This window comes from Excalfactoria chinensis, chromosome 4 (assembly GCF_039878825.1).
Source record: "Excalfactoria chinensis isolate bCotChi1 chromosome 4, bCotChi1.hap2, whole genome shotgun sequence".
NCBI classification, from domain to species: domain Eukaryota; kingdom Metazoa; phylum Chordata; class Aves; order Galliformes; family Phasianidae; genus Excalfactoria; species Excalfactoria chinensis.
The window spans coordinates 5,188,951-5,214,808 of NC_092828.1; the positions used below are offsets into that span (position 1 = coordinate 5,188,951).

Consider the following 25,858-nt stretch of genomic DNA (forward strand, 5'->3'; position numbering starts at 1 on the left):
TTACGCTGCCTCCAAAGCTCAGTGAGAAAGATCAGCCGCGCTGCGCTGCACCGCCCCGAGGACGATGGCCGGCTCTCCTGCACTGCTCCTCCTGCTCAGCCTGGGGCTCTGTGAGTATGGAAGCGGGCTGACCTGTGTGGGAGGAAGGAGGACAGTGGGGGAAGGCATTCCCCATGCACCACGTCCAAGACAATGGGCAACAGCAAACACAGGGAAAGAAGGGTCAAACCCAAAGGATGGAATTCAGGGCTGCTCAGGGACGGTGCAGGGAAGCGGGAGCGGTGGGACTGCAGCGCAATACGCAGCAGGAACAGAGCCTGTTCAGAATGGTGTTGCTGGAGGGGATGGGGAAGGGGAGAGGGAGCATGGGGCCGTTGTTGGTGGGGAAACACCTGGCAAAGAAGCTGGGAAATGGCAGCAGCCCACACAAGGCAGCTGAAGGGCTGCTCTCAAGGCCGGCATCCATCTTGAGAGCCCTGCGCTCTCAACGCTCAGTCCCCAGGGACTCCAGCACAGCACACAAGCATGCTGGATGCCGATCCCTCTATCTGCATTCACCCTCACAGCCCACCTGCCTGCCTGCCACGCACAAAACCAGCAGGGAAGAGCCCTGCCCAAAGGCCCCAGGAGCTCTTCCTGAGCAGCACCTGAGGGGGCATGGCCGACTTCTGCCCACAGGCTGCACCGTCGCTTATGGAGAGAACAGCATGGTGGTCAGGATCCTCAACAGGAATATGAAGCACCCCCAGCAGGGACAGCGGCTGGAGCTGGATTGCCTGCATTACAACAGTCATGAAGGTATCTTCTGGATCCGCCTGGACAAGAGTGGAAACCTTCACTTCATTCTCTCCAGTTATGGCTGGGACTTTACCACCTTCCATGCGAATCAGAGAACATCCAAGCGCTTTGAGGCATCATGGAGAAGCAACAATTGCAGGCTGGTGGTGAAGTCCTTCCAGGCAGAGGATGAGGGGACCTATTTCTGCATCAACTTCATCAACCAGGTGCTGCACTTCAGCTCTGGACAACCCGCCTTCTTGCCAGGTCAGCAACAGCTTCACCCACCTCGCTTACACCCAGCTCCCCTGCCCGTGCCTTCTCAACCCGGCCCATCGCCCACACTCCCCATGGCCCTGCTTCTTTCCCAAGCCGTCTCATCACACAGGCACTGCTCCTCCTCATACAGCCTCCCTGCCCAACAGCACTATTCATGGTCCCGTCCCTGCCCAAACACAGAGATGGTCGCACAGCCCAGAGCCACTTCCCCATCCCATCAGTATCTCTGAGGGATGAGAGTTAAAAGGCCTCAAAGATATCACCTCCACACAAAATGCATCTGGCCCATTAAGTCCCAATAGACATCATACACTGAAAGCACCTCAAAAAGAATCTCAGATACCCCCTTGACTCTCAGGACATGTTTTATAACAGAGATAACAAAGAGCTCACACAAACTGGGGGGACAGATGAGAAATTAGGAGCCCAGTTCCCTTGGTTCCAGGGCTGTGCAGCATATGAAAACATCACAGTTCCAACAGATCCTATAAATGTTCGTTCACTGATGGTTGTTTCCTGGCACAGACAGGAGGAAGTTCTTCTGTCATACCTCTCTGTATGCGCTTCTTTCTTCTTTCCAGTAGAAACAACAGCAGCACCCACCACAACCACAGCCACCAAACAGAGCAGCCTGGTCACCAAGAACAGCTCACAACATGGTCTGGATGCAGGTAACCCAGCTGTGGGGAGGCAGGGGCTCTGCCAGCAGTGCTGCTTTGAGCAGAAGAGCCCAAATTAAAGTCTCTGCTGACTACAGGCATTTCTGGATGCAGGCAGATGTCTGCAACTGGCCCTTTCCCCTTTCCTCTCTCTCCTTTCTTCCTGCAGGATCAAGCCATGAGAACACACCACAGTTCTGCCATGATACAGTCATATGGGTTAACCTGGCTGGCACCTGCCTCCTCCTGCTCCTCACTGCCATCACCATCAACATCGCGCACTGCCCAAGTAAGTCACACCCTGACACCCTGCAGAGCTTCCTGGAGCCTCACACCACAGAGCACAGCCCGCTCCTGCAGGGAATGGGCTCCCTGCTGATTGCCCTCACGCAGCCATTGGCAGGACACAGGGAATGCTGAAGGATCACACCTAAAACACTTTTACAGATTTCCCTCATCATTAGCTTTAGATTCAGAAACCTTCATCACATTTTACACTTGCAGATAAGAAGGTATAGACAGGCATTATTAGAATTACACACGGAAATTGGAATCATACAAGAAATGACAAACTGTGTTGACGCTTCCATCCCGATGTCATCATACTGGGACTGAAACTGCCAAATTCCAAATGATTACTCAGCCATTTATTTCAGCCTTTTCACCCTGATCAACATTACCAGTGAAGATGCATTAGCTGCATTAATTTCTGCAGCAAGCAGCACTAATGCTGAAGGAGAAATTGGAAATTCAGAAATCTTCATCGATATTTTTAATTCCTCCTTGCTAAAGTGGTCAGATCTTCCCACACCAACAGCAGGAAGCATCAGCAGGGCTGAAATCAGCACAGCCACGCGTCACACGCGCTCACCACAAGCCCATCCCTTGCAGGACCGAGCTCACCGTAAGCAAGCAGTGCTGCGTGGCTGCTCAGCAGAAGGCACACAGGCGTCCTCCTCCAGCACCGCCCTGATCCCAGCAGCAACACACACAGCTGCCCTGATGGAGCGCGGCCATTGGGATGATCCTACTCTGCCTACACATCAATCACACCCAAAACTCAGCTCTCATACCCCAGCCTACTTCTCATTCCCAAGGTCTTCCCTGTTAAATGTTTCACATTCTTAATGCTCTCAGTTTTTTTTCTTAGGTTTTCTTCACAATTCTCAAATAAAAGAATGTTTCAAATAAAATAAATCAACCCCAGCTATATTCAAATATATTTCTCTTTCTGTCCAGGGATCCATGGAGGGAAATCCCTCCCACTTTTCCAGCTGAAATCCCCACAGCAAGCACCAAGATCACTCATCTCAATCTCACACCCTCCTGAGCCCTGTTCCAAATCCTCACAGACCCTCCCTTCCCTCCAGGACTTTGTCTATATTCTCCACAGACATATCTCATTGATCCAATGTTTAACATGAATAAACTAAATACAGAACAATTTCAACATACCCCCTGCATACATTATACTATGATGCCTCTGTTTTTAAAGGCAGGAAGAACTTCCAAACCTGAGAGCTCATCTCTCCTTCCCAACTCTCAGTAGCACCATCAGTGCTGCTGATGGTTGCTGCTCAGCAGGTGAGGACTCAGCATGACCTTGTATAAATGCATCTGAAACATCACAGTTTAACCTTGGCTGACCTTCGTTACCCCATTCCAGAAGGCTCCACAGAGGCCTTCTTTACTCACCAAAATGCTTTGAGGTCCAATCAAATGAGCCCAGCAATAGCCAATTTTGGCCCATTTTCTCACAAAACAGCACTTACACCACACAGCATTACCTGGTTTCTGGCATCCAGGAACAGGGGGCACATTTGCAAAACAGGAATACAGCAACACAGCACAAATAACAGCAGAGCCAGGAAATAACAACAGAAGACACAAATAACACCAGCACAGGGAAACTGTCGCTACTGCATGTGCAAAGCTGCAGGAAGCCCAGCACTTACAAACGTGTGAGTGGTCACCTGGAGGCAGCAGCAAGGGCCCTCAGTGCTGAGGCATAGCAGGGTGTTTTTTGGCAGGGCGGAAGTCCCTGTAGTTGTAGAACAAAAACACAACAATTTATATTAAGAAAAGAATAACCATGTGTGAGTCTGAGACGTGGGGCTGCAGAGATGGCTGCCACATCACAGACCTCCTGCCCTGCACACAGCGACTTCTGCACAGAAAGGATAAAGAGAGCAGCTGAGCTGGAGCACTCAGCTACATGTCAGCAATGCATGGACCCAGAGATGAGAAGTGCACATGGATCAATCCGAAAACAGAAGAAAACATAATAACTCCTGCATAAAACACAACATGCAACCTATGACAATGGAACAGGACTTATCCTTGTTACTGGCAAACGTGGACATGATGGGAGTGCCAGAAATGGCGGAGAAACAGCAGATTGTGGTGGCTGATTTGATTTCTAGATGGACCACTGTCAGTGTGAATCTCAACTGAAGACACTGCAGCAAAATCCTTGAGGCAAAATTAAAAGCAACGCTATTGGGATAAAAGTGCCCGAGTTCAGGATCACAGACAAAGAGCTGCAGAAATCGTCTCTCACTGTTTCACCACAAAGGATGAACCCTGTCTTTTCACAGAAGAGGGTCCTGATGACATCACATCCTCTCCTATAAGTTACGCTGCCTCCAAAGCTCAGTGAGAAAGATCAGCCGCGCTGCGCTGCACCGCCCCGAGGACGATGGCCGGCTCTCCTGCACTGCTCCTCCTGCTCAGCCTGGGGCTCTGTGAGTATGGAAGCGGGCTGACGGGGCACCTGTGTGGGAGGAAGGAGGACAGTGCGGGAAGGCATTCCCCATGCACCACGTCAAAGACAATGGGCAACAGCAAACACAGGGAAAGAAGGGGCAAACCCAAAGGATGGAATTCAGGGCTGCTCAGGGACAGGTCAGGGAAGAGGGAGCGGTGGGACTGCAGCGCGATACGCAGCAGGAGCAGAGCCTGTTAAGAATGGTGCTGCTGGAGACCATCCCTCCGCATTCACCCTCACAGCCCATCTCCTGCCATGCACTGCACCAGAAGGGTAGAGCCCTGCACAAACGCCCCAGGAAGTCTTCCTGAGCAGCACCTGAGCGGACATGGCCAACTTCTGCCCACAGGCTTCACCATCGCCCAGGGACACACGAACACGATGGAGGCCAGGTTCCTTGATAGGAATATGAAGCATCCCCAGCAGGGGCAGCGGATGGAGCTGGATTGCCTGCATTGTGAGAGAAACAATCCCACCTTCTGGATCCGACTGGACAAGAGTCAGAAACTTCACTTCATTGTCTCCAGTACCCAATCTTATTCCAACACAGTGCAAGAGGGTAAGAAAACATCAACAAATTTTGAGGCATTCTGGAGAGGAAACTCCTTTCGGCTGGTGGTGAAGTCCTTCTCGGCACAGGACCAGGGAACATATTTCTGCGTCACCAACGTCAACCAGGTGCTGCACTTCAGCTCTGGACAACCCGCCTTCTTCCCAGGTCAGCAACAGCTTCACCCACCTCACTTACACCCAGCTCCCCTGCCCGTGCCTTCTCAACCCGGCCCATCGCCCACACTCCCCATGGCCCTGCTTCTTTCCCAAGCCGTCTCATCACACAGGCACTGCTCCTCCTCATACAGCCTCCCCGCCCAGAGATGTTGCTCATGGTACTGGCCCTGCCCAAACACAGAGGTGGTCGCACAGCCCAGAGCCACTTCCCCACCCCCTCAGTATCTCTGAGTCATGAGAGTTAAAAGGCCATAAAGATACCACCTCCACACAAAATGCATCTGGCCCATTAAGTCCCAGTAGACATCATATGCTGAAAGCACCTCAAAAAGAAACTCAGAAATCCCCTTGACTCTAAGGACATGTTTTATAACAGAGATAACAAAGAGCTCACACAAACTGAGGGGACAGATAACAAATTAGGAGCCCAATTCCCTCGATTCCAGTGCTGTAAAGCATATGAAAGCATCACAGTTCCAACATATCCTATAAATGTTCTTTCTCTGCTGGTCGTGTCCTGGCACAGGCAGGGGGAAGCTCTCCTGTCATACCTCTCTGTATGCTCTTATTCCTTCATTCCAGTCACAACAACAGCAGCACCCACCACAACCACAGCCACCACCCAGAGCAGCCTGGTCACCAAGAACAGCTCACAACATGGTCTGGATGCAGGTAACCCAGCTGTGGGGAGGCAGGGGCTCTGCCAGCAGTGCTGCTTTGAGCAGAAGAGCCCAAATTAAAGTCTCTGCTGACTACAGGCATTTCAGGATGCAGGCAGATGTCCGCAACTGGCCCTCTCCCCTTTCCTCTCTCTCTCCTGAAGGAGCTGGGCATGTTCAGCCTGGAGAAGAGAAGGCTCAGGGGAGACCTTATTGCTTTCTATAACATCCTGGAAAAAGAGGTTGTAGTGAGGCCTCTTCTCTCGTGTCATTAGTGATAGGAACAGAGGGAATGGTTGCAAGCTACAGCAGGGGAGATTCAGGCTGGACATTAGGAAGTATTACTTCTCAGAAAGAGTGGTGAGGCACTGGAATGGACTGCCCAGGGAGGTGGTGGAGTCACCAACTCTTGGGGTGTTCAGGGAATGACTGGATGTTGTGTTGAGGGACATGGCTTAGTGGGAGCTATTTCTAATAGGTGAACGGTTGGACATGTTGATCCCTTAGGTCTTTTCCAACCTTAAAATAAAAAGTAAAAATATAAATAAAAATAAAATAAAATAAAATTAAATTAAATAATAAAATAACAAAAATTTCCTTTCTTCCTGCAGGAACAAGCAATGAGAACAAGCTGAGCTCCTCCTGTGATGTTTTCCTCTGGGTTCGAGTGGCTGGCACCTGCCTCCTGCTCCTCACTGTAATCGCCATCACCATTATGCACCACCAAAGTAAGTCATACAATGGCAGAATCGTAGAATGGCGTGGGATGAAAAGTGCCACAATGATCATCAAGTTTCAACCCGCCTGCTACATGCAGGGTTGCCAACCAGCTGACCAGGCTGCCCAGAGCCACATCCAGCCTGGCCTTGAATGCCTCCAGGGATGGGGCATCCACAGCCTCCTTGGGCAACCTGCTCCAGTGTGTCACCACCCTCTGGGTGAAAAACTTCTTCCTACGATCCAATCTAAATCTCCTGTGTCTCAGTCGCACCCCGACATCCTGCAGAGCTTCCTGGAGCCTCACACCACAGAGCACAGCCCGCTCCTCCAGGGGAATGGGCTCTCTGCTGATTGTCTTCATTCAGCCATTGCGTGTACAGGATACAGGGATGTCAGAAGGACCGTTCTCAAAATCCTATGCCTAATTTTCCTCAACTCTAGCTCAGCTTTCAGAATATTTATCATGTTCTGCACTGTCAGACGGCAGTTGATAACACAGGAATGTTATTCTACCAGACTGCATTACCTCTGCCATCCTGAAATCTGTGTTTCAGCTTTGGAAATACCAGAACCAAAAGCACTGTGACATAACAGGAGAAACATGCATAAGAATGTTTTCCACAAAGCCAAATGCCAACACTCTCAACAGCAGATTCAGCTATAGCCCACCTCCTGAATTACACATATTTGGAGGCTGCTATGATGAAAGCAGTCAGGCTACATGTCAGGGAAGGCAAAAGGTTCTGGCACAATTTCATGTCTGAAACCTTTAACTAACCCTGAGAATACAGCCAGTGCAGTGAATGTATGTTTGAGAGCCAACATTTCTCTTTTCCCCCTATAGTAGAAGAAATGCTTAACATTGGAGAGAAAATTCTGAAACTTTCAGTCAACTCTCAGCTCTTCCTCACCCAAGAGATCAAATGTTCTACATGCACAAAGTAGATGGATGATCAAAACCAACCACATCTCACCCTCCCTTGTCACTTGCAGGACCGAGCTCACCGTAAGCAAGCAGTGCTGCGTGGCTGCTCAGCAGAAGGCACACAGGCGTCCTCCTCCAGCACCGCCCTGATCCCAGCAGCAACACACACAGCTGCCCTGATGGAGCGCGGCCATTTGGCTGCTCCTCCTCTGCTGCCCACCAGCACTGCACACCTCCCGCCGCCTGACATGTGCTCCTGCCCCACACTGCTGTCACACAGCCAGACCGCGGGGCACAGTGCTGACCACAACAAGCCCAGCAGCTCCGTGCCACGCTGGGAAAGGCACCGCTGTGCTGCACAGCTCAGCCTTCCACCACATGACCAATAAACACAGCAGATCAATACCCAGTTCTGATGCCTCAGCGTCTCAATTCCAAACTCTTCCCTACAAGATGAATCTAACTTCTGTCTCTCACTGTGGAATTTGGTATAATTCATTAATGGTATAGGAGGCAGAGAGACTCATAACACAACGTGCTATCCCACTAGTATTGAACAAAGCAAAATTCCACAATTAAAACCACACCAAATGATGCTGGAAGAAATTAGTGTCGGACTCATTTCTGTACTGGCAACTGAAATCTCCTCAGCAGGCATAGAGAAAATTCATCCATGCTGCTGCTCTAAATTGCCTCCATAGCTGAAGGTTTTAAATTAGAGCTGTTCCTGGAGGTTCTCCTTCGGTCTGAAGCGTTTCATAATAGAATATTTACAACTGGGATCGTAGTTCTAATGTATTACAATAAACATATTGTTTAACTGTAACATATGTATTATTCTATTACAATAGAAACAATAGACAGCTTTTTGCAAAGATATATGAACACAGAACCCAGCAACGTGCAATCTTTGCCCCAGTTGATGTCTCCCATAGGAGACAAGAGGTGGAGGCTCAGCAGCACAGTGGCTTCATCTGATCACACAGAAATGTCTCCAGCAGAGCTAAGCCAGCTTGGGTCACTCACTGGCCCATGGAGCATGTCCCTGCTGGGAAGGGATGCATGACAGCACCATACTACTCTCTCTCTCCACTGACAATAAGCTTCCACTTCTTCATAAAGACATATATTCATTAACAGATTCTTAAAGGCAGCAGAAAGGAGTGATTCCCCCAAAAACACACCATATGACACAGCAGAGTCGTCATCATCCGGCATGGCACAATGTGCAACATCAGAAGATGCAGGGCATGGGGGTATCTTTGTTGTAGCAATGACTCACAAACAACTCAGCAAATAACAAGCTGAATATGAAAAGCTGTCTTCTGATCTGTGACTCAGGGCCCAGGGCCTGAGGACTTCAAAGCAGGGAGTGGTCTCGTGTGCAAACCAGCTCCATCCATGAGCCTTGAGGACCAAGAGGAAGGGCAACTCCATGTTTAGGCGGGGAAAATCTGGGTACCTGTTAGGGACCTGCAAATCACAAAGCCCAGTTCCCAGACAGTTTCAGCTCCTTTTCTCACACAACAGTACTTCCATCAGTCAGAAGTGCCTGCCTTTTTAACATCCAGAGGATTTTCTTGCAAAGATAATAGAATAACACCTCAAACGTTACCAAATAGAGAAGGAAAGCCAGGAAATACCAAGAGAAGAGGCAAATAAGACCTACATACAAGAACTGTTGCAACTGTATGTGCAAAGCTGCAGGAAGACAAAACTATTAGCAGTGTACGAGAGGTCAATTACAGACAGTGGGCAGGCCTCGGAGTGTTACAGCAGCTAAAATGGGATGGTTGTTCTCTTCTTTAGAGAGGGCGGAAGTCCTCGTGGTTGAAGAAGAAAACCAAAGGGATATTAATAAACATATAAACTCACCATACCACTGGGACACGGGGCTGCCTTGATGTGTATCACAGCACAGAGCTCTTGCCTTGCACACAGTGGCTCCTGCAGAAACAGCGAAGAAGAAATGCAGAGAACTGCTGAGCTGCAGAATGCAGCTACATGTCAGCAATGCATAGACTCAGAGATAAGGAGCAGATGGACACATCCTGATAAACATTCCCAGGTCTTCTTTAACCTGTAAATTGAATAAAATAAAGTACAATGCAATGAATTATCTCCTAGGAAACACAACATCTTGCCCATGCCCATGGCCACAGTCCTGTCCTAATTTCTGCAGATCTGGATGTGAAGTGAGTGGGAAACATCAGCCTGTGTTGATGCACTCGATTTCCAGAAGGACCACAGTCAGTGTGAATCTCAACTGAAGACAATGCAGCAAAATCCCTGAGGCAACATTAAAAGCAAAGCTATCGGGATAAACATGCCCAAGTTCTGGATCACAGATGAAGAGCTGCAGAAATCGTCTCTCACTGTTTTACCACAGAGGATGAACCCTGGCTCTTCACAGAAGAGGGTCCTGATGACATCACATCCTCTCCTATAAGTTACGCTGCCTCCAAAGCTCAGTGAGAAAGATCAGCCGCGCTGCGCTGCACCGCCCCGAGGACGATGGCCGGCTCTCCTGCACTGCTCCTCCTGCTCAGCCTGGGGCTCTGTGAGTATGGAAGCGGGCTGACGGGGCACCTGTGTGGGAGGAAGGAGGACAGTGGGGGAAGGCATTCCCCATGCACCACGTCCAAGACAATGGGCAACAGCAAACACAGGGAAAGAAGGGGCAAACCCAAAGGATGGAATTCAGGGCTGCTCAGGGACTGCGCAGGGAAGCGGGAGCGGTGGGACTGCAGCGCAATACGCAGCAGGAGCAGAGCCTGTTCAGAATGGTGTTGCTGGAGGGGATGGGGAAGGGGAGAGAGGGGTCATGGGGCAGTTGTTAATGGGGAACCACCTGGCAAAGAAGCTGGGAAATGGCAGCAGCCCACACAAGGCAGCTGAAGGGCTGCTCTCAAGGCCAACAACCATCTCGAGAGCTCGGCGCTCCCAATGCACAGTCCCCAGGGACTCCAGCACAGCACCCAGTCATTCTGGATGCCGATCCCTCTATCTGCATTCACCCTCACAGCCCCCTGCCTGCCAGGCACAAAACCAGCAGGGAAGAGCCCTGCCCAAAGGTTCTGGGAGCTCTTCTTGACCAGCACCTGAGGGGACATGTCCAACTTCTGCCCACAGGCTGCACCGGTGCCCAGGGACAGAGGGATGCAGTGGTGGTCAGTTTCAACAGGAATGTGAAGCACCCCCAGCAGGGACAGCGGCTGGAGCTGGAGTGCCGGACACCCAGAATCACATGGGGAGGCTCTTGGTTCCGCCTGGACAACAGCGGCAACCTTCACTTCATTGTCTCCAGTAATTCTCCATACAACATAATCTTTCATGAGAATAAGAGAATATCTCACCGATTCGAGGTATCATGGAGAGATAGCTCCCCTTGGCTGGTGGTGAAGTCCTTCACAGCACAGGACCAGGGGATCTATTTCTGCGTCACCAACGTCAACCAGGTGCTGCACTTCAGCTCTGGACAACCCGCCTTCTTCCCAGGTCAGCAACAGCTTCACCCACCTCGCTTACACCCAGCTCCCCTGCCCGTGCCTTCTCAACCCAGCCCATCGCCCACACTCCCCATGGCCCTGCTTCTTTCCCAAGCCGTCTCATCACACCGGCACTGCTCCTCCACTGATTAGAAATTAGATGCCTGCATCCTCTGTTTCCAGGGCTGGGCAGCATTCAAAGCATACCCTGCAGTAGTTTTCCTTCTGCTGGCCATGTCCTGTCATGGATAAGAGGAAGCCTTCAGTAGTACCTTGCTGAGTTCACTTATTTCTTCTTTCCATTCACAACAATAGCAGCACCCACCATACCCGCGGCCACCAAGAGAGACATCTTCTGGCACAGCCCGGATCCAGGTAACAATCTGCAGGGAGGCAGACACTCTGCCAGTAGTGCTGAATTGCTTGCAACCATGAATTAAAGGCTGTGCTGACTGCAGGCATTTTGGGATGTGAGAACAAGAGAAAGCCTTAATCTTTCTCAGAGCAGCAAATGAGGGCGTGAAACCACCTAAAGAGCTCAGAATTTCTGAGGGTGCTGGGAAGAAACTCTGAGCCCACAGCCCTCAGATTTCATGGCTGAGCAGCTCAGCAATGGAAGCAGACCTCACATCCGAGTGTCACCGCATCACAGGACGAAGTAGGCAATACGGGTTCCCCCCAATGCTGGCCATTATGTTCATCTACGGCTGGCAGGAGGGGGAGAAGGCTGTTCTGTTGTATCTCACCGTATTCATCCATTTTTCCATCCAATCACAATAACAGCAGAACACATCGCACCCACTGCCACCACCCAGAGCAGCCTGGTCACCAAGAACAGCTCAGAACATGGTCTGGATGCAGGTAACCCAGCTGCGGGGAGGCAGTGGCTCTGCCAGCAGTGCTGCTTTGAGCAGAAGAGCCCAAATTAAAGTCTCTGCTGACTACAGGCAATTCAGGATGCAGGCAGATGTCTGCAACTGGCCCTTTCCCCTTTCTCCTCTCTCCTTTCTTCCTGCAGGATCAAGCCATGAGAACACACCACAGTTCTGCCATGATACAGTCATATGGGTTAACCTGGCTGGCACCTGCCTCCTCCTGCTCCTCACTGCCATCACCATCAACATCGCGCACTGCCCAAGTAAGTCACACCCTGACACCCTGCAGAGCTTCCTGGAGCCTCACACCACAGAGCACAGCCCGCTCCTGCAGGGAATGGGCTCCCTGCTGATTGCCCTCACGCAGCCATTGGCAGGACACAGGGAATGCTGAAGGATCACACCTAAAACACTTTTCCAGATTTCCCTCATCATTAGCTTTAGATTCAGAAACCTTCATCACATTTTACACTTGCAGATAAGAAGGTATAGACAGGCATTAGTAGAATTACACACGGAAATTGTAATCATACAAGAAATGACAAACTGTGTTGACGCTTCCATCCTGATGTCATCATACTGGGACTGAAACTGCCAAAATCCAAACCATTACTCAGCCATTTATTTCAGCCTTTTCACCCTGATCAACATTACCAGTGTAGATGCATTAGCTGCATTAATTTCTGTAGCAAGCAGCACTAATGCTGAAGGAGAAATTGTAAATTCAGAAATCTTCATTGATATTTTTAGTTCCTCACTGCTAAAGTGGTCAGATCTTCCCACACCAACAGCAGGAAGCATCAGCAGGGCTGAAATCAGCACAGCCACGCGTCACACGCGCTCACCACAAGCCCATCCCTTGCAGGACCGAGCTCACCGTAAGCAAGCAGTGCTGCGTGGCTGCTCAGCAGAAGGCACACAGGCGTCCTCCTCCAGCACCGCCCTGATCCCAGCATCAACACACACAGCTGCCCTGATGGAGCGTGACCATTTGGATGATCCTTCTCTACCTACACATCAATCTCAGCCAAAACTCAGTTCTCATACCCCAGCTTACCTCTCATTCCCAAGGTCTTCCCTCTTATAAGCTTCTAATTCTTAATGCTCTCAGTTTTTTTTCTTAGGTTTTGTTCACAGTTCTCAAATAAAAGTATGTTTCAAATAATGGAAATCGACTCCAGCTATATTCAAATATATTTCTCTATCAGACCAGGGATCCATGGAGGGAAATCCCTCCCACTTTTCCAACTGAAATCCCCACAGCAAGCACCAAGATCACTCATCTCAATCTCACACCCTCCTGAGCCCTGTTCCAAATCCTCACAGACCCTCCTTTCCCTCCAGGATTTTGTCTACCTTCTCCACAGCCATATCTCATTGATTCAATGTTTAACATGAATAAACTAAATACAGACCAATTTCAGCACAGCCTCTATGTATACTAAACAGTGATGCCTCTGTTTTTAAAGGCAGGAAGAACTTCCAAACATGAAAGTTCATCTCTCTTTCCCAACTCTCTCAGTAGCACCATCAGTGCTGCTGTTGGTTGCTGCTCAGCAGGTGAGGACTCAGCATGACCTTGTATAAATGCATCTGAAACATCACAGTTTAACCTTGGCTGACCTTAGTTACCTTATTCCAGAAGGCTCCACAGCGGCCTTCTTTACTCACCAAAATGCTTTGAGGTCCAATCAAATGAGCCCAGCAATAGCCAATTTTGGCCCATTTTCTCACAAAACAGCACTTGCACTACACAGCATTACCTGGTTTTTGGAATCCATGAAGAGGGGGCACATTTGCAAAACAGGAATACAGCAACACATCACAAATAACAGCAGAGCCAGGAAATAACAACAGAAGACACAAATAACACCAGCACAGGGAAACTGTCGCTACTGTATGTGCAAAGCTGCAGGAAGCCCAGCACTTACCAACGTGTGAGTGGTCACCTGGAGGCAGCAGCAAGGGCCCTCAGTGTTGAGGCATAGCAGGGTGTTTTTTGGCAGGGCGGAAGTCCCTGTGGTTGTAGAACAAAAACACGAGAATTTAAATTAAGAAAAGAGTTACCATGTGAGAGTCTGGGACGTGGGGCTGCAGAGATGGCTGCCACATCACAGACCTACTGCCCTGCACACAGCAGCATCTACACATAAACTGTGAAGAGAACAGCTGAGCTGGAGCACTCAGCTACATGTCAGCAATGCATGGACCCAGAGATGAGAAGTGCACATGGATCAATCTGAAAAGAGAAGAAAACATAATAACTCCTGCATCAAACACAACATGCACCCTATGACAATGGCACAGGACTTATCCTTGTTATTGGCAAATGTGGACATGATGGTAGAGCCAGAAATGGCAGAGAAACAGCAGATTCTGGTGGCTGATTTGATTTCAAGATGGACCACTGTCAGTGTGAATGGAAACTGAAGACACTGCAGCAAAATCCATGAGGCACCAATTAAAACAATGCTATAACAATAAACCAACCCAAGATTTGGGTCACAACTGAAGTTCTTCAGAAAGCTTTTCTCACACTGTTCCACCACAGAGGATGAACCCTGGCTCTTCACAGAAGAGGGTCCTGATGACATCACATCCTCTCCTATAAGTTACGCTGCCTCCAAAGCTCAGTGAGAAAGATCAGCCGCGCTGCGCTGCACCGCCCCGAGGACGATGGCCGGCTCTCCTGCACTGCTCCTCCTGCTCAGCCTGGGGCTCTGTGAGTATGGAAGCGGGCTGACGGGGCACCTGTGTGGGAGGAAGGAGGACAGTGGGGGAAGGCATTCCCCATGCACCACGTCCAAGACAATGGGCAACAGCAAACACAGGGAAAGAAGGGGCAAACCCAAAGGATGGAATTCAGGGCTGCTCAGGGACGGCACAGGGAAGTGGGAGCGGTGGGACTGCAGCGCAATATGTAGCAGGAACAGAGCCTGTTCTGACTGGCTCTTCAACATCTTTATTGATGACTTGGATGGGGGCATTGAGTGCTCCCTCAGTAAGTTCGCAGATGACACCAAATTGGCTAGGAGTGTCGATCTGCCTGAGGGTAGCGAGGCCCTACAGAGAGATCTGGATAGGCTGGAGAGCTGGGCCGAAGCCAACGGGATGAGGTTTAACAAGACCAAATGCCGGGTCCTGCACTTTGGCCAAAACAACACCAGGCAATGCTATAGGCTCGGGACAGAGTGGCTGGAGGACTGTGTTGAGGAAACGGACCTGGGAGTACTGATTGATGCATGGCTGAACATGAGCCCACAGTGTGCTCGGGTGGCCAAGGAGGCCAACGGCATCCTGGCTTGCATCAAAATCAGTGTTACTAGCAGGAATAGGGAGGTAATTGTCCCCCTGTACTCGGCATTGGTGCGGCCGCACCTTGAGTACTGTGTTCAGTTTTGGGCCCCTCACTGCAAGAAAGACATTGAGGCCCTGGAACGTGTTCAAAGGAGGGCTACGAAGCTGGTGAGGGGTCTGGAGCACAGGCCTTATGAGGAGCGGCTGAGGGAACTGGGACTGTTCAGCCTGGAGAAGAGGAGGCTCAGGGGAGACCTTATAGCTCTCTATAACTTCCTGAAGGGAGGTTGTGGTGAGCTGGGTGTTGGCCTCTTCTCTCATGTAGACAGTGATAGAACTAGAGGGAATGGTTTCAAGCTGCGACAGGGGAGGTTCAGGCAGGACATTAGGAAGTATTTCTTCTCAGAAAGGGTAGTCAGGCATTGGAATGCACTGCCCAGGGAGGTGGTAGAGTCACCGACCATGGGAGTGTTCAAGAAACGTTTGGATGTTGCGTTGAGGAATATGGCTTAGCTGGGAAGTATTGGTAATGGTTGGACTAGATGATCTTCTAGGTCTTTTCCAACCTGAAAAATTCTGTGATTCTGTGATTCTGTGACTGGTGTTGCTGGAGGCCATCCCTCCGCATTCACCCTCACAGCCCATCTCCTGCCATGCATCCCAACAGCAGGGTAGTGCCCTGTCCAAAGGCCCCGGGAGCTCTCCCTGAGCAGCACCTGAGGGGACATGGCTGACTTCTGCCCACAGGTTGCACCACTGCACAGCAACAAAGGAACACGATGGAGGCCAGGTTCCTTGATAGGAATATGAAGCATCCCCAGCAGGGACAACGTGTGGAGCTGGAGTGCCTGCATTACGAGAGAAACAGACCTATCTTCTGGATCCGACTGGACAAGAATCAGAAACTTCACTTCATTGTCTCCAGTATCCAAACTTATTCCAACACAGTGCAAGAGGGTGAGAAAACATCAACAAATTTTGAGGCTAACTGGAGAAGAAAATCCCTTCGGCTGGTGGTGAAGTCCTTCTCGGCACAGGACCAGGGGATCTATTTCTGCATCAACTTCATCAACCAGGTGCTGCACTTCAGCTCTGGACAACCCGCCTTCTTCCCAGGTCAGCAACAGCTTCACCCACCTCGCTTACACCCAGCTCCCCTGCTCGTGCCTTCTCAAACAGCCCATTGCCCACACTCCCCTTGGCCCTGCTTCTTTCTCAAGCCGTCTCATCACACCGGCAGTGCTCCTCCTCATACAGGCTCCCTGCCCAACAGCTCCACTCATGGTACCAGCCATGCCCAAACACAGAGTTGGTCGCACAGCCCAGCAGCACCTCCCCATCCCATCAGCAACCTCTGAGTGATGAGAGTTACAAAGGCCACAAAGATACCACCTTCTCACAAACTGCATCTGCCCCATTAAGTCCCATCAGCCATCATACGCTGAAAACACCTCAAAAACAAATTCAAAAACCCCCTTGACTCTCAGGACATGTTTTATAACAGAGATAACAAAGTGCTCACACAAACTGAGGGGACAGATATGAAATTAGGAGACCAAATCCCTTGGTTCCAGGGCTGTGCAGCATGGGAAAGCATCACTGTTCCAAGCAGACCCCATAAAAGTTCTTCTGCTGTCTGCATACTGGCAAGGATAGGAGGAAGCTCTTCTGTCACACCTCTCTGTATGCACTTATTTCTTTCAGTCCTCTAAGTACTGGAATAGGTTCCCTGGGGAGGTGGTTGAATTGCCATCCCTGGATGTGTTTAAGAGCCGTTTGGATGTGGTGCTCTGGGATATGATTTAGAGGAGGGTTGTTAGAGTTAGGGTACTTGTTGGGCTGCGGTTGGACTTGATGATCTTCAAGGTCTTTTCCAAACTGGGTAATTCTATGATTTTATGATTTTCCAGTCGAAACAACAGCAGCACCCACCACAACCACAGCCACCACCCAGAGCAGCCCGGTCACCAAGAACAACAGCACACAACGTGGTCTGGATGCAGGTAACCCAGCTGTGGGGAGGCAGTGGCTCTGCCATCAGTGCTGCTTTGCCTGGAACAGTATGAATTAAAGGCTGCGCTGACTGAAGGTATTTCAGGATGTGAGGAAAAAAGAATGTTCTAATCTTTCTCAGAGAGCTGCCAATCAGGGCATGAAACCACCTAAAGAGCTCAGAATTTCTACGAGTGCTGGGAAGAAATTCTGAGCCCGCAGCCCCCAGTTCTCTGGACTGGGCAGATCAACAATGCAAGTAGACCTCGCATCAGAGTGTCATGGCAATACAGGACAAAGTGAGGAAGCACTACAGAACATCCCTAAACTGGCCACAGGCTCATCTATGGTCTGGCAGGAGGGGGAGAAGGCTGGTTTGTTGTATCTCACTGTATTTGTCCATTTTTCCATCCACTCACAACAGCAGCAGAACACATCACACCCACTGTCACCACCCAGAGCAGCCAGGTCACCACAATGGACATCTCCAGACAGGGCCCGGATGCAGGTAATCCAGATGCAGGGAGGCAGGGGCTCTGCCAGCAGTGCTGCTTTGGTCTTATGAGGCCAAATTAAAGTTGCTGCTGACTACAGGCATTTCAGGATGCAGGGAGATTCTGCAACTGGGCCTTTCCTCTTTCATCTCTCTCCTTTCTTCCTGCAGGAACAAACAATGAGAACAAGCTGAATTCTACCTGTGATGTTTTCCTCTGGGTTCGAGTGGCTGGCACCTGCCTCCTGCTCCTCTCTGCCATCACCATCACCATCAGGCACTGCCACAGTAAGTCACAGAATCACAGAGTCATAGAATGGCCTGGGCTGAAAAGGACCACAATGATCGTACAGTTTCAACCCCCTGCTACGTGCAGGTTCACCAACCAGCAGCCCAGGCTGCCCAGAGCCAAATCCAGCCTGGCCTTGAATGCCTAAAGGAATGGGGCAACCACAGCCTCTTTGGGTAACCTGTTCAGTGTGTCACCACCCTCTGGGTGAAAAACTTCCTCCTACGATCCAACCTAATCCTCCTCTGTCTCAGTCGAATCTGACACCCTGCAGAGCTTCCTTGAGCCTCACACCACAGAGCACAGCCCGCTCCTCCAGGGGAATGGGCTCTCTGCTGCTTGTCCTCATGCAGCCACTGTGTGTCCAGGATACAGGGATGTCAAAAGGACCGCTCTCAAAATCCTATGCCTAATTTTCCTCAACTCTAGTTCAGCTTTCACAATATTTATCATGTTCTGCACTGTCAGACGGTAGTTGATAACACAGAAATGTTATTCTACCAGACTGCATTACCCCTGCCATCCTTAAATCTGTATTTCAACTATGGAAGTACCAGAACCAAAAGCACTGTGACATAACAGGAGAAACATGCATAAGAATGTGTTCTGCAAAGCCAAATGCCAACACTCACAACAGCAGATTCAGCTATAGCCCACCTCCTTAATTATGCATATTCGGAGACTGCTATGATGAAAGCAGTCAGGCTACATGTCAGGGAAGGCAAAAGGTTCTGGCACAACTTCATGTCGGAAATCTTTAACCTACCCCAAGAATACAGCCAGTGCAGTGAATGTTTAAATGCCAGTATTTCACTTTTCCTACCTCCAGTTGAATCAAAGGTTGTGACTGGAGGGGAAATTCTGAAACTTTCAGTCAACTCTCAGCTCTTCCTCACCCAAGAGATCAAATGATCTACATGCACAAAGTAGATGGTTGATCAAAACCAACCACATCTCACCCACTGTTGTCACTTGCAGGACCGAGCTCACCGTAAGCAAGCAGTGCTGCGTGGCTGCTCAGCAGAAGGCACACAGGCGTCCTCCTCCAGCACCGCCCTGATCCCAGCAGCAACACACACAGCTGCCCTGATGGAGCGCGGCCATTTGGCTGCTCCTCCTCTGCTGCCCACCAGCACTGCACTCCTCCCGCCGCCTGACATGTGCTCCTGCCCCACACTGCTGTCACACAGCCAGACCGCGGGGCACAGCGCTGACCACAACAAGCCCAGCAGCTCCGTGCCACGCTGGGAAAGGCACCGCTGTGCTGCACAGCTCAGCCTTCCACCACATGACCAATAAACACAGCAGATCAATACCCAGTTCTGATGCCTCAGCCTCTCAATTCCAAACTCTTCCCTACAAGCTGAATCCAACTTCTGTCTCTCTCACTTAGTATAATTCATTAATGGCATAGGAGGCAGAAAGACTCATAACGCAATGTGCTACCCGACTAGTATTGAACAAAACAAAATCCCACCATTAAGACCCACTCCAAATGCTGTTGAAGAAATGAGAGTCTGATTCATTTCTCAAATGGGAGAAACTCTCTCCTAGCTTGTGCAACTGAAAACTCCCCAGCAGACATAGAGAAAATTCATCCAGGATTCTGCTTTAAATTGCCTCCATTGGTGAAGGTTTTAAATCAGAGCTATGCCTGGAGATCCTCCTTCGGTCTGAAGCTTTTCATAATAGAATAATTAAAAATGGGACAGTAGTTCTAATGTATTACAATAGAAAACAGAAACTGCTTTTTGCAAAGATCTATAAATACAGAACCCAGCAAAGTGCAATCTTTGCCCCAGTTGATGTCTTCCATAGAAGACAAGTGGTGGAGGCACAGCAGCACAGTGGCTTCATCTGACACAAATGTCTGCAACAGAGCTAAGCCAGCTCAGGTCACTCTCTGGCCCATGGAGCGTGTCCCTGCTGGGAAGGGATGCATGACAGCACCATACTGCTCTCTCTCCACTGACAATAAGCTTCCACTTCTCCATAAAGACATATATTCATTAACAGATTCTTAAAGGCAGCAGAAAGGAGTGATTCCCCCAAAAACACACCATATGACACAGCAGAGTCGTCATCATCCGGCATGGCACAATGTGCAACATCAGAAGATGCAGGGCATGGGGGTATCTTTGTTGTAGCAATGACTCACAAAGCAGCTCAGAAGATAACAAGCTGAATATGAAAAGCTGTCTTCTGATCTGTGACTCAGGGCCCAGGGCCTGAGGACTTCACAGAAGGGGGTGGCCTTGTGTGCAAACCAGCTCCATCCGTGAGACGTGAAGACCAAGAGGAAGGGCAACTCCATGTTTAGGCGGGGAACTTCTGGGTACCTGTTAGGGAGCTGGGAACCACCCATAGTGGAGTGACACTGTCACAAAGAGAGAAGAGGGAGGAAAGATGACCAAACTGAGACAGGCAATAGCCCTGTCTGGCTTATCCTGCCCTCCAACTGTAGAAGATATCCCAACACATCTCACAACATGAGAGGCTGATGGTAGGCAACCATGCTCCATGGCAGGGTGAGAATTCAGGCTCCAGAAACATTCAAGCACCCTCATTTGTCTACAGCTCCCCTTCCAGTCCCATCATTCTGATCCACAGAAATCAGGAATTTTCCTGCTTTGGTCACAGTCCCGGTGTAAGGCAGAAGCAGATCGCTCCAGCACCTCACAAAACATGGGACAACGTCAGCCATCCACAAGGCAAGTCCATCACTTCAGCACCTGACCCCACCGCAAAGGCAGCACGGATTCTGCTTTGGGTGAGGAGACTAAACTGACAACACAAAGAGCCTACACAAGCAGCATAACCCACACGCCTGGCTGGGAAATGGATGCAGGCCTCGGAGTCCATGGTTCTAACGTGCTTGATGGGAATTAAAGACAAAGGCTCTTGTCATGTTCTTTAAAAGATTAACCCTCTCTAACCACCTTTTTGCAACACATCTCATCAAACTCACACCCACATTGTATGACTTACAGCCTCATAAAACCTTCCTTTTACAGGCCTCAGCAGGCCTCAATCCAGCTTTCCACACTCACCACAATGCTTGGTGGCCCAATGAGATAAGCCCAGTTCCCAGACAGTTTCAGCTCCTTTTCTCACACAACAGTACTTCCACCAGTCAGAAGTGCCTGCCTTTTTAACATCCTGAGGATTCTCTTGCAAAGGTAATAGAACAACAACTCACACGTTACCAAATAGAGAAGGAAAGCCAGGAAATACCAAGAGAAGAGGCAAATATGACCAACATACGGGAACTGCTGTAACTGTATGTGCAAAGCTGCAGGTAGCTAAAACTATTAGTAGTGTACAGGAGGTCACTTACAGACAGTGGGCAGGCCACGGAGTGTTACAGCAGCTAAAATGGGATGGTTGTTCTCTTCTTTAGAGAGGGCGGAAGTCCTCGTGGTTGAAGAAGAAAACCAAAGGGATATTAATAAACATATAAACTCACCATACCACTGGGACACGGGGCTGCCTTGATGTGTATCACAGCACAGAGCTCCTGCCTTGCACACAGTGGCTCCTGCAGAAACAGCGAAGAAGAAATGCAGAGAACAGCTGAGCTGCAGAATGCAGCTACATGTCAGCAATGCATACACTCAGAGATAAGGAGCAGATGGACACACGCTGTAAAACATTCCCAGGTCTTCTTTAACCTGTAAATTGAATAAAATAAAGCACAAAGCAATGAATTATCTCCTAGGAAATACAACATCTTGCCCATGCCCGTGGCCACAGTCCTGTCCTAATTTCTGCAGATCTGGATGTGAAATGAGTGGGAAACATCAGCCTGTGTTGATGCACTCGATTTCCAGAAGGACCACAGTCAGTGTGAATCTCAACTGAAGACACGGCAGCCAAATCCCTGAGGCAACATTTAAAGCAAAGCTATCGGGATAAATGTGACCAAGTTCTGGATCACAGACAAAGAGCTGCAGAAATTGTCTCTCACTGTTTCACCACAAAGGATGAACCCTGGCTCTTCACAGAAGAGGGTCCTGATGACATCACATCCTCTCCTATAAGTTACGCTGCCTCCAAAGCTCAGTGAGAAAGATCAGCCGCGCTGCGCTGCACCGCCCCGAGGACGATGGCCGGCTCTCCTGCACTGCTCCTCCTGCTCAGCCTGGGGCTCTGTGAGTATGGAAGCGGGCTGACGGGGCACCTGTGTGGGAGGAAGGAGGACAGTGGGGGAAGGCATTCCCCATGCACCACGTCCAAGACAATGGGCAACAGCAAACACAGGGAAAGAAGGGGCAAACCCAAAGGATGGAATTCAGGGCTGCTCAGGGACAGGTCAGGGAAGAGGGAGCGGTGGGAGTGCAGCGCGATACGCAGCAGGAACAGAGCCTGTTCAGAATGGTGTTGCTGGAGGGAATGGGGAAGGGGAGAGAGGGGGCACAGGGCAGTTGTTGATGGGGAATCACCTGGCAAAGAAGCTGATAATGGGCAGCAGCCCACACAAGGCAGCTGAAGGGCTGCTCTCAAGGCCAGCTTCCATCTTGAGAGCCCGGCGCTCCCAATGCACAGTCCCCAGAGACTCCAGCACAGCACCCAAGCATGCTGGACATCGATCCCTCCCTCCACATTCACCCTCAAAGCCCAACTGCCTGCCTGCCATGTACTGCACCAGCAGGGAAGAGCCCTGCCCAAAGGCCCCAGGAGCTCTTCCTGAGCAGAACCTGAAGGGACATGGCTGACTTCTGCCCACAGGCTGCACTGGCGCCCAGAGACAGAGGGATGCAGTGGTGGTCAGTTTCAACAGGAATATGAAGCACCCCCAGCAGGGACAGCGGCTGGAGCTGGAGTGCCGGACATCCAGAATCACATGGGGAGCCTCTTGGGTCCGCCTGGACAAGGATGGGAACCTTCACTTCATTGTCTACAGTAATTCACCACAAAGCACATTCTTTCATGACAATAAGAGAATATCTCACCGATTCGAGGTATCATGGAGAGATAGCTCCCCTTGGCTTGTGGTGAAGACCTTCACAGCACAGGACCAGGGGATCTATTTCTGCATCACCAACGTCAACCAGGTGCTGCACTTCAGCTCTGGACAACCCGCCTTCTTCCCAGGTCAGCAACAGCTTCACCCACCTCGCTTACACCCAGCTCCCCTGCCCGTGCCTTCTCAACCCGGCCCATTGCCCACACTCCCCATGGCCCTGCTTCTTTCCCAAGCCGTCTCATCACACAGCCACTGCTCCTCCTCATACAGGCTCCCTGCCCAGCAGCTCCACTCATGGTACTAGCCATACCCAAACACAGATGTAGTCACACAGCCCAGCGGCACCTATAAGGGATAGGAGGAAGCTCTTTAGCTGTACCCTGCTGAGTTCGTTTATTTCTTCTTTCCAGTCACAACAACAGCAGCACCCACCATACCCACGACCCCCAAGAAAGACATCTTCTGGCACAGCCCGGATCCAGGTAACAATCTGCAGGGAGGCAGACACTCTGCCAGCAGTGCTGAATTGCTTGCAACAGCGTGAATTAAAGGCTGTGCTGACTGCAGGCATTTTGGGACGTGAGGACAAGAGAAAGCCTTAATCTTTCTCAGAGCAGCAAATGAGGGCATGAAACCACCTAAAGAGCTCAGAATTTCTGAGGGTGCTGGGAAGAAACTCTGAGCCCACAGCCCTCAGATTTCATGGCTGAGCAGCTCAGCAATGGAAGCAGACCTCACATCAGAGTGTCACAGCATCACAGGAAAAAGTGGGCCCTACGGAGATCCCCCAGTGCTGGCCATTATGTTCATCTATGGCCCGGCAAGAATGGGAGAAGGCTGTTCTGTTGTATCTCACTGTATTCATCCATTTTTCCATCCACTCACAACAACAGCAGGACACATCACACCCACTGCCACCAACCAGAGCAGCCCTGTCACCAAGAGGAACAGCACACAACATGGTCTGGATGCAGGTAACCCAACTGTGGGGAGGCAGGTGCTCTGCCAGCAGTGCTGCTTTGAGCAGAAGAGCCCAAATTAAAGTCTCTGCTGACTACAGGCAATTCTGGATGCAGGCACATGTCTGCAACTGGCCCTTTCCCCTTTCCTCTCTCTCCTTTCTTCCTGCAGGAACAAGCCATGAGAACACACCACAGTTCTGCCATGATACAGTCATATGGGTTAACCTGGCTGGCACCTGCCTCCTCCTGCTCCTCACTGCCATCACCATCAACATCGCGCACTGCCCAAGTAAGTCACACCCTGACACCCTGCAGAGCTGCCTGGAGCCTCACACCACAGAGCACAGCCCGCTCCTGCAGGGAATGGGCTCCCTGCTGATTGCCCTCACGCAGCCATTGGCAGGACACAGGGAATGCTGAAGGATCACACCTAAAACACTTTTCCAGATTTCCCGCATCATTAGCTTTAGATTCAGAAACCTTCATCACATTTTACACTTGCAGATAAGAAGGTATAGACAGGCATTAGTAGAATTACACACGGAAATTGTAAACATACAAGAAATGACAAACTGTTGACGCTGCCATCCTGATGTCATCATATTGGGGCTGAAACTGCCAGAATCCAAACCATTACTCAGGCAGTTAATTCAGCCTTTTCATGCTGATTAACATTACCAGTGATGATGCATTAACTGCATTAATTTCTGCAGCAAGCAGCACTGATGCTGAAGGAGAAACTGCTACACAACATCTGCATTTTCTGCTAAATTTCTGGCTCAACACTGTAATTCACTGAACGCAATCCACAGTACTGACAGGGAAACAAAAAGGGGGGGAGAATCATGGAGGGAGATCGAACCCTACGGGCTCTAAGTCAGCTTACAGCCAACACAGGGCCTTTAACAGATGCTGCCTTAAGGCAGAAATCAGTATTCTCATTCATTGTTGTCAAACCTCAATTTCAAATACAGGATTGCGATTTAAGAGTAAACTCAGAAATCTTCATTGATATTTTTAGTTCCTCCTTGCACAAGTGGTCAGATCTTCCCACACCAACAGCAGGAAGCATCAGCAGGGCTGAAATCAGCACAGCCACGCGTCACACGCGCTCACCACAAGCCCATCCCTTGCAGGACCAAGCTCACCGTAAGCAAGCAGTGCTGCGTGGCTGCTCAGCAGAAGGCACACAGGCGTCCTCCTCCAGCACCGCCCTGATCCCAGCAGCAACACACACAGCTGCCCTGATGGAGCGCGGCCATTGGGATGATCCTCCTCTGCCTACACATCAATCACACCCAAAACTCAGCTCTCATACCCCAGCCTACCTCTCATTCCCAAGGTCATCCCTGTTAAATGTTTCAAATTCTTAATGCTCTCAGCATATTCATAGGTTTTCTTCACAATTCTCAAATAAAAGAATGTTTCAAATAAAAGAAATCAACCCCAGCTATATTCAAATATATTTCTCTTTCTGACCAGGGATCCATGGTGGGAAATCCATCCCACTTTTCCAACTGAAATCCCCACAGCAAGCACCAAGATCACTCATCTCAATCTCACACCCTCCTGAGCCCTGTTCCAAATCCTCTCAGGCTACCCCTTCCCTCCAGGACTTTGTCTACATTCTCCACAGCCATATCTCATTGATTCAATGTTTAACATGAATAAACTAAATACATACCAATTTCAACATATCCCCTGCATACATTATACTATGATGCCTCTGTTTTTAAAGGCAGGAAGAACTTCTAAACCTGAGAGCACATCAGTCTTAAACCAACTCTCAGTAGCACCATCAGTGCTGCTGATAGTTGCTGCGCAGCAGGTGAGGACTCAGCATGACCTTGTATGAATGCATCTGAAACATCACAGTTTAACCTTGGCTGATCTTAGTTACCCCATTCCAGAAGGCTTCACAGTGGCTTTCCTTACTCACCAAAATGCTTTGAAGCCCAATCAAATGAGCCCAGCAATAGCC

At 50.0% G+C, this 25,858-nt stretch overlaps 4 protein-coding genes across 4 annotated transcripts; all 4 read left to right on the forward strand.

Moving 5' to 3' along the window:
* Positions 1 to 64: 64 nt before the first annotated feature.
* On the forward strand, positions 65 to 2,135 carry LOC140251057 (T-cell surface glycoprotein CD8 alpha chain-like). The gene is made up of 4 exons (XM_072334293.1): positions 65 to 110; positions 679 to 1,044; positions 1,638 to 1,727; positions 1,885 to 2,135. Exons 1-4 carry the CDS (start codon positions 65 to 67, stop codon positions 2,133 to 2,135), a joined length of 753 nt encoding a protein of 250 aa, XP_072190394.1.
* Positions 2,136 to 10,029: 7,894 nt separating this feature from the next.
* Positions 10,030 to 12,272, forward strand: LOC140251058 (T-cell surface glycoprotein CD8 alpha chain-like). Its single transcript, XM_072334294.1, has 4 exons — positions 10,030 to 10,075; positions 10,648 to 11,013; positions 11,787 to 11,864; positions 12,022 to 12,272. Exons 1-4 carry the CDS (start codon positions 10,030 to 10,032, stop codon positions 12,270 to 12,272), a joined length of 741 nt encoding a protein of 246 aa, XP_072190395.1.
* A 2,282-nt stretch (positions 12,273 to 14,554) lies between these two features.
* On the forward strand, positions 14,555 to 21,739 carry LOC140251060 (T-cell surface glycoprotein CD8 alpha chain-like). The gene is made up of 6 exons (XM_072334295.1): positions 14,555 to 14,600; positions 15,923 to 16,291; positions 17,086 to 17,178; positions 17,595 to 17,675; positions 17,832 to 17,948; positions 21,723 to 21,739. Exons 1-6 carry the CDS (start codon positions 14,555 to 14,557, stop codon positions 21,737 to 21,739), a joined length of 723 nt encoding a protein of 240 aa, XP_072190396.1.
* Positions 21,740 to 22,054: 315 nt separating this feature from the next.
* Positions 22,055 to 24,395, forward strand: LOC140251061 (T-cell surface glycoprotein CD8 alpha chain-like). Its single transcript, XM_072334296.1, has 5 exons — positions 22,055 to 22,100; positions 22,678 to 23,043; positions 23,326 to 23,397; positions 24,047 to 24,166; positions 24,382 to 24,395. The coding sequence occupies exons 1-5, from the start codon at positions 22,055 to 22,057 to the stop codon at positions 24,393 to 24,395; spliced, it is 618 nt and encodes a 205-aa protein (XP_072190397.1).
* Positions 24,396 to 25,858: the final 1,463 nt, after the last annotated feature.

What these genes read in the sequence shown, in the direction of transcription:
- LOC140251057 (XM_072334293.1), top strand. Translation starts at nt 65, where the DNA reads ATGGCCGGCTCTCCTGCACTGCTCCTCCTGCTCAGCCTGGGGCTCT. An exon ending in ACAACCCGCCTTCTTGCCAG is followed by an intron (nt 1,045 to 1,637) that starts GTCAGCAACAGC and finishes TCTTCTTTCCAG; the next exon opens with TAGAAACAACAGCAGCACCC. An exon ending in ACAACATGGTCTGGATGCAG is followed by an intron (nt 1,728 to 1,884) that starts GTAACCCAGCTG and finishes TTCTTCCTGCAG; the next exon opens with GATCAAGCCATGAGAACACA.
- LOC140251058 (XM_072334294.1), top strand. Translation starts at nt 10,030, where the DNA reads ATGGCCGGCTCTCCTGCACTGCTCCTCCTGCTCAGCCTGGGGCTCT. An exon ending in CCTGCTCAGCCTGGGGCTCT is followed by an intron (nt 10,076 to 10,647) that starts GTGAGTATGGAA and finishes TTCTGCCCACAG; the next exon opens with GCTGCACCGGTGCCCAGGGA. An exon ending in ACAACCCGCCTTCTTCCCAG is followed by an intron (nt 11,014 to 11,786) that starts GTCAGCAACAGC and finishes TCACAATAACAG; the next exon opens with CAGAACACATCGCACCCACT.
- LOC140251061 (XM_072334296.1), top strand. Translation starts at nt 22,055, where the DNA reads ATGGCCGGCTCTCCTGCACTGCTCCTCCTGCTCAGCCTGGGGCTCT. An exon ending in CCTGCTCAGCCTGGGGCTCT is followed by an intron (nt 22,101 to 22,677) that starts GTGAGTATGGAA and finishes TTCTGCCCACAG; the next exon opens with GCTGCACTGGCGCCCAGAGA. An exon ending in CTGGCACAGCCCGGATCCAG is followed by an intron (nt 23,398 to 24,046) that starts GTAACAATCTGC and finishes TTCTTCCTGCAG; the next exon opens with GAACAAGCCATGAGAACACA.
- LOC140251060 (XM_072334295.1), top strand. Translation starts at nt 14,555, where the DNA reads ATGGCCGGCTCTCCTGCACTGCTCCTCCTGCTCAGCCTGGGGCTCT. An exon ending in ACAACGTGGTCTGGATGCAG is followed by an intron (nt 17,179 to 17,594) that starts GTAACCCAGCTG and finishes TCACAACAGCAG; the next exon opens with CAGAACACATCACACCCACT. An exon ending in CAGACAGGGCCCGGATGCAG is followed by an intron (nt 17,676 to 17,831) that starts GTAATCCAGATG and finishes TTCTTCCTGCAG; the next exon opens with GAACAAACAATGAGAACAAG.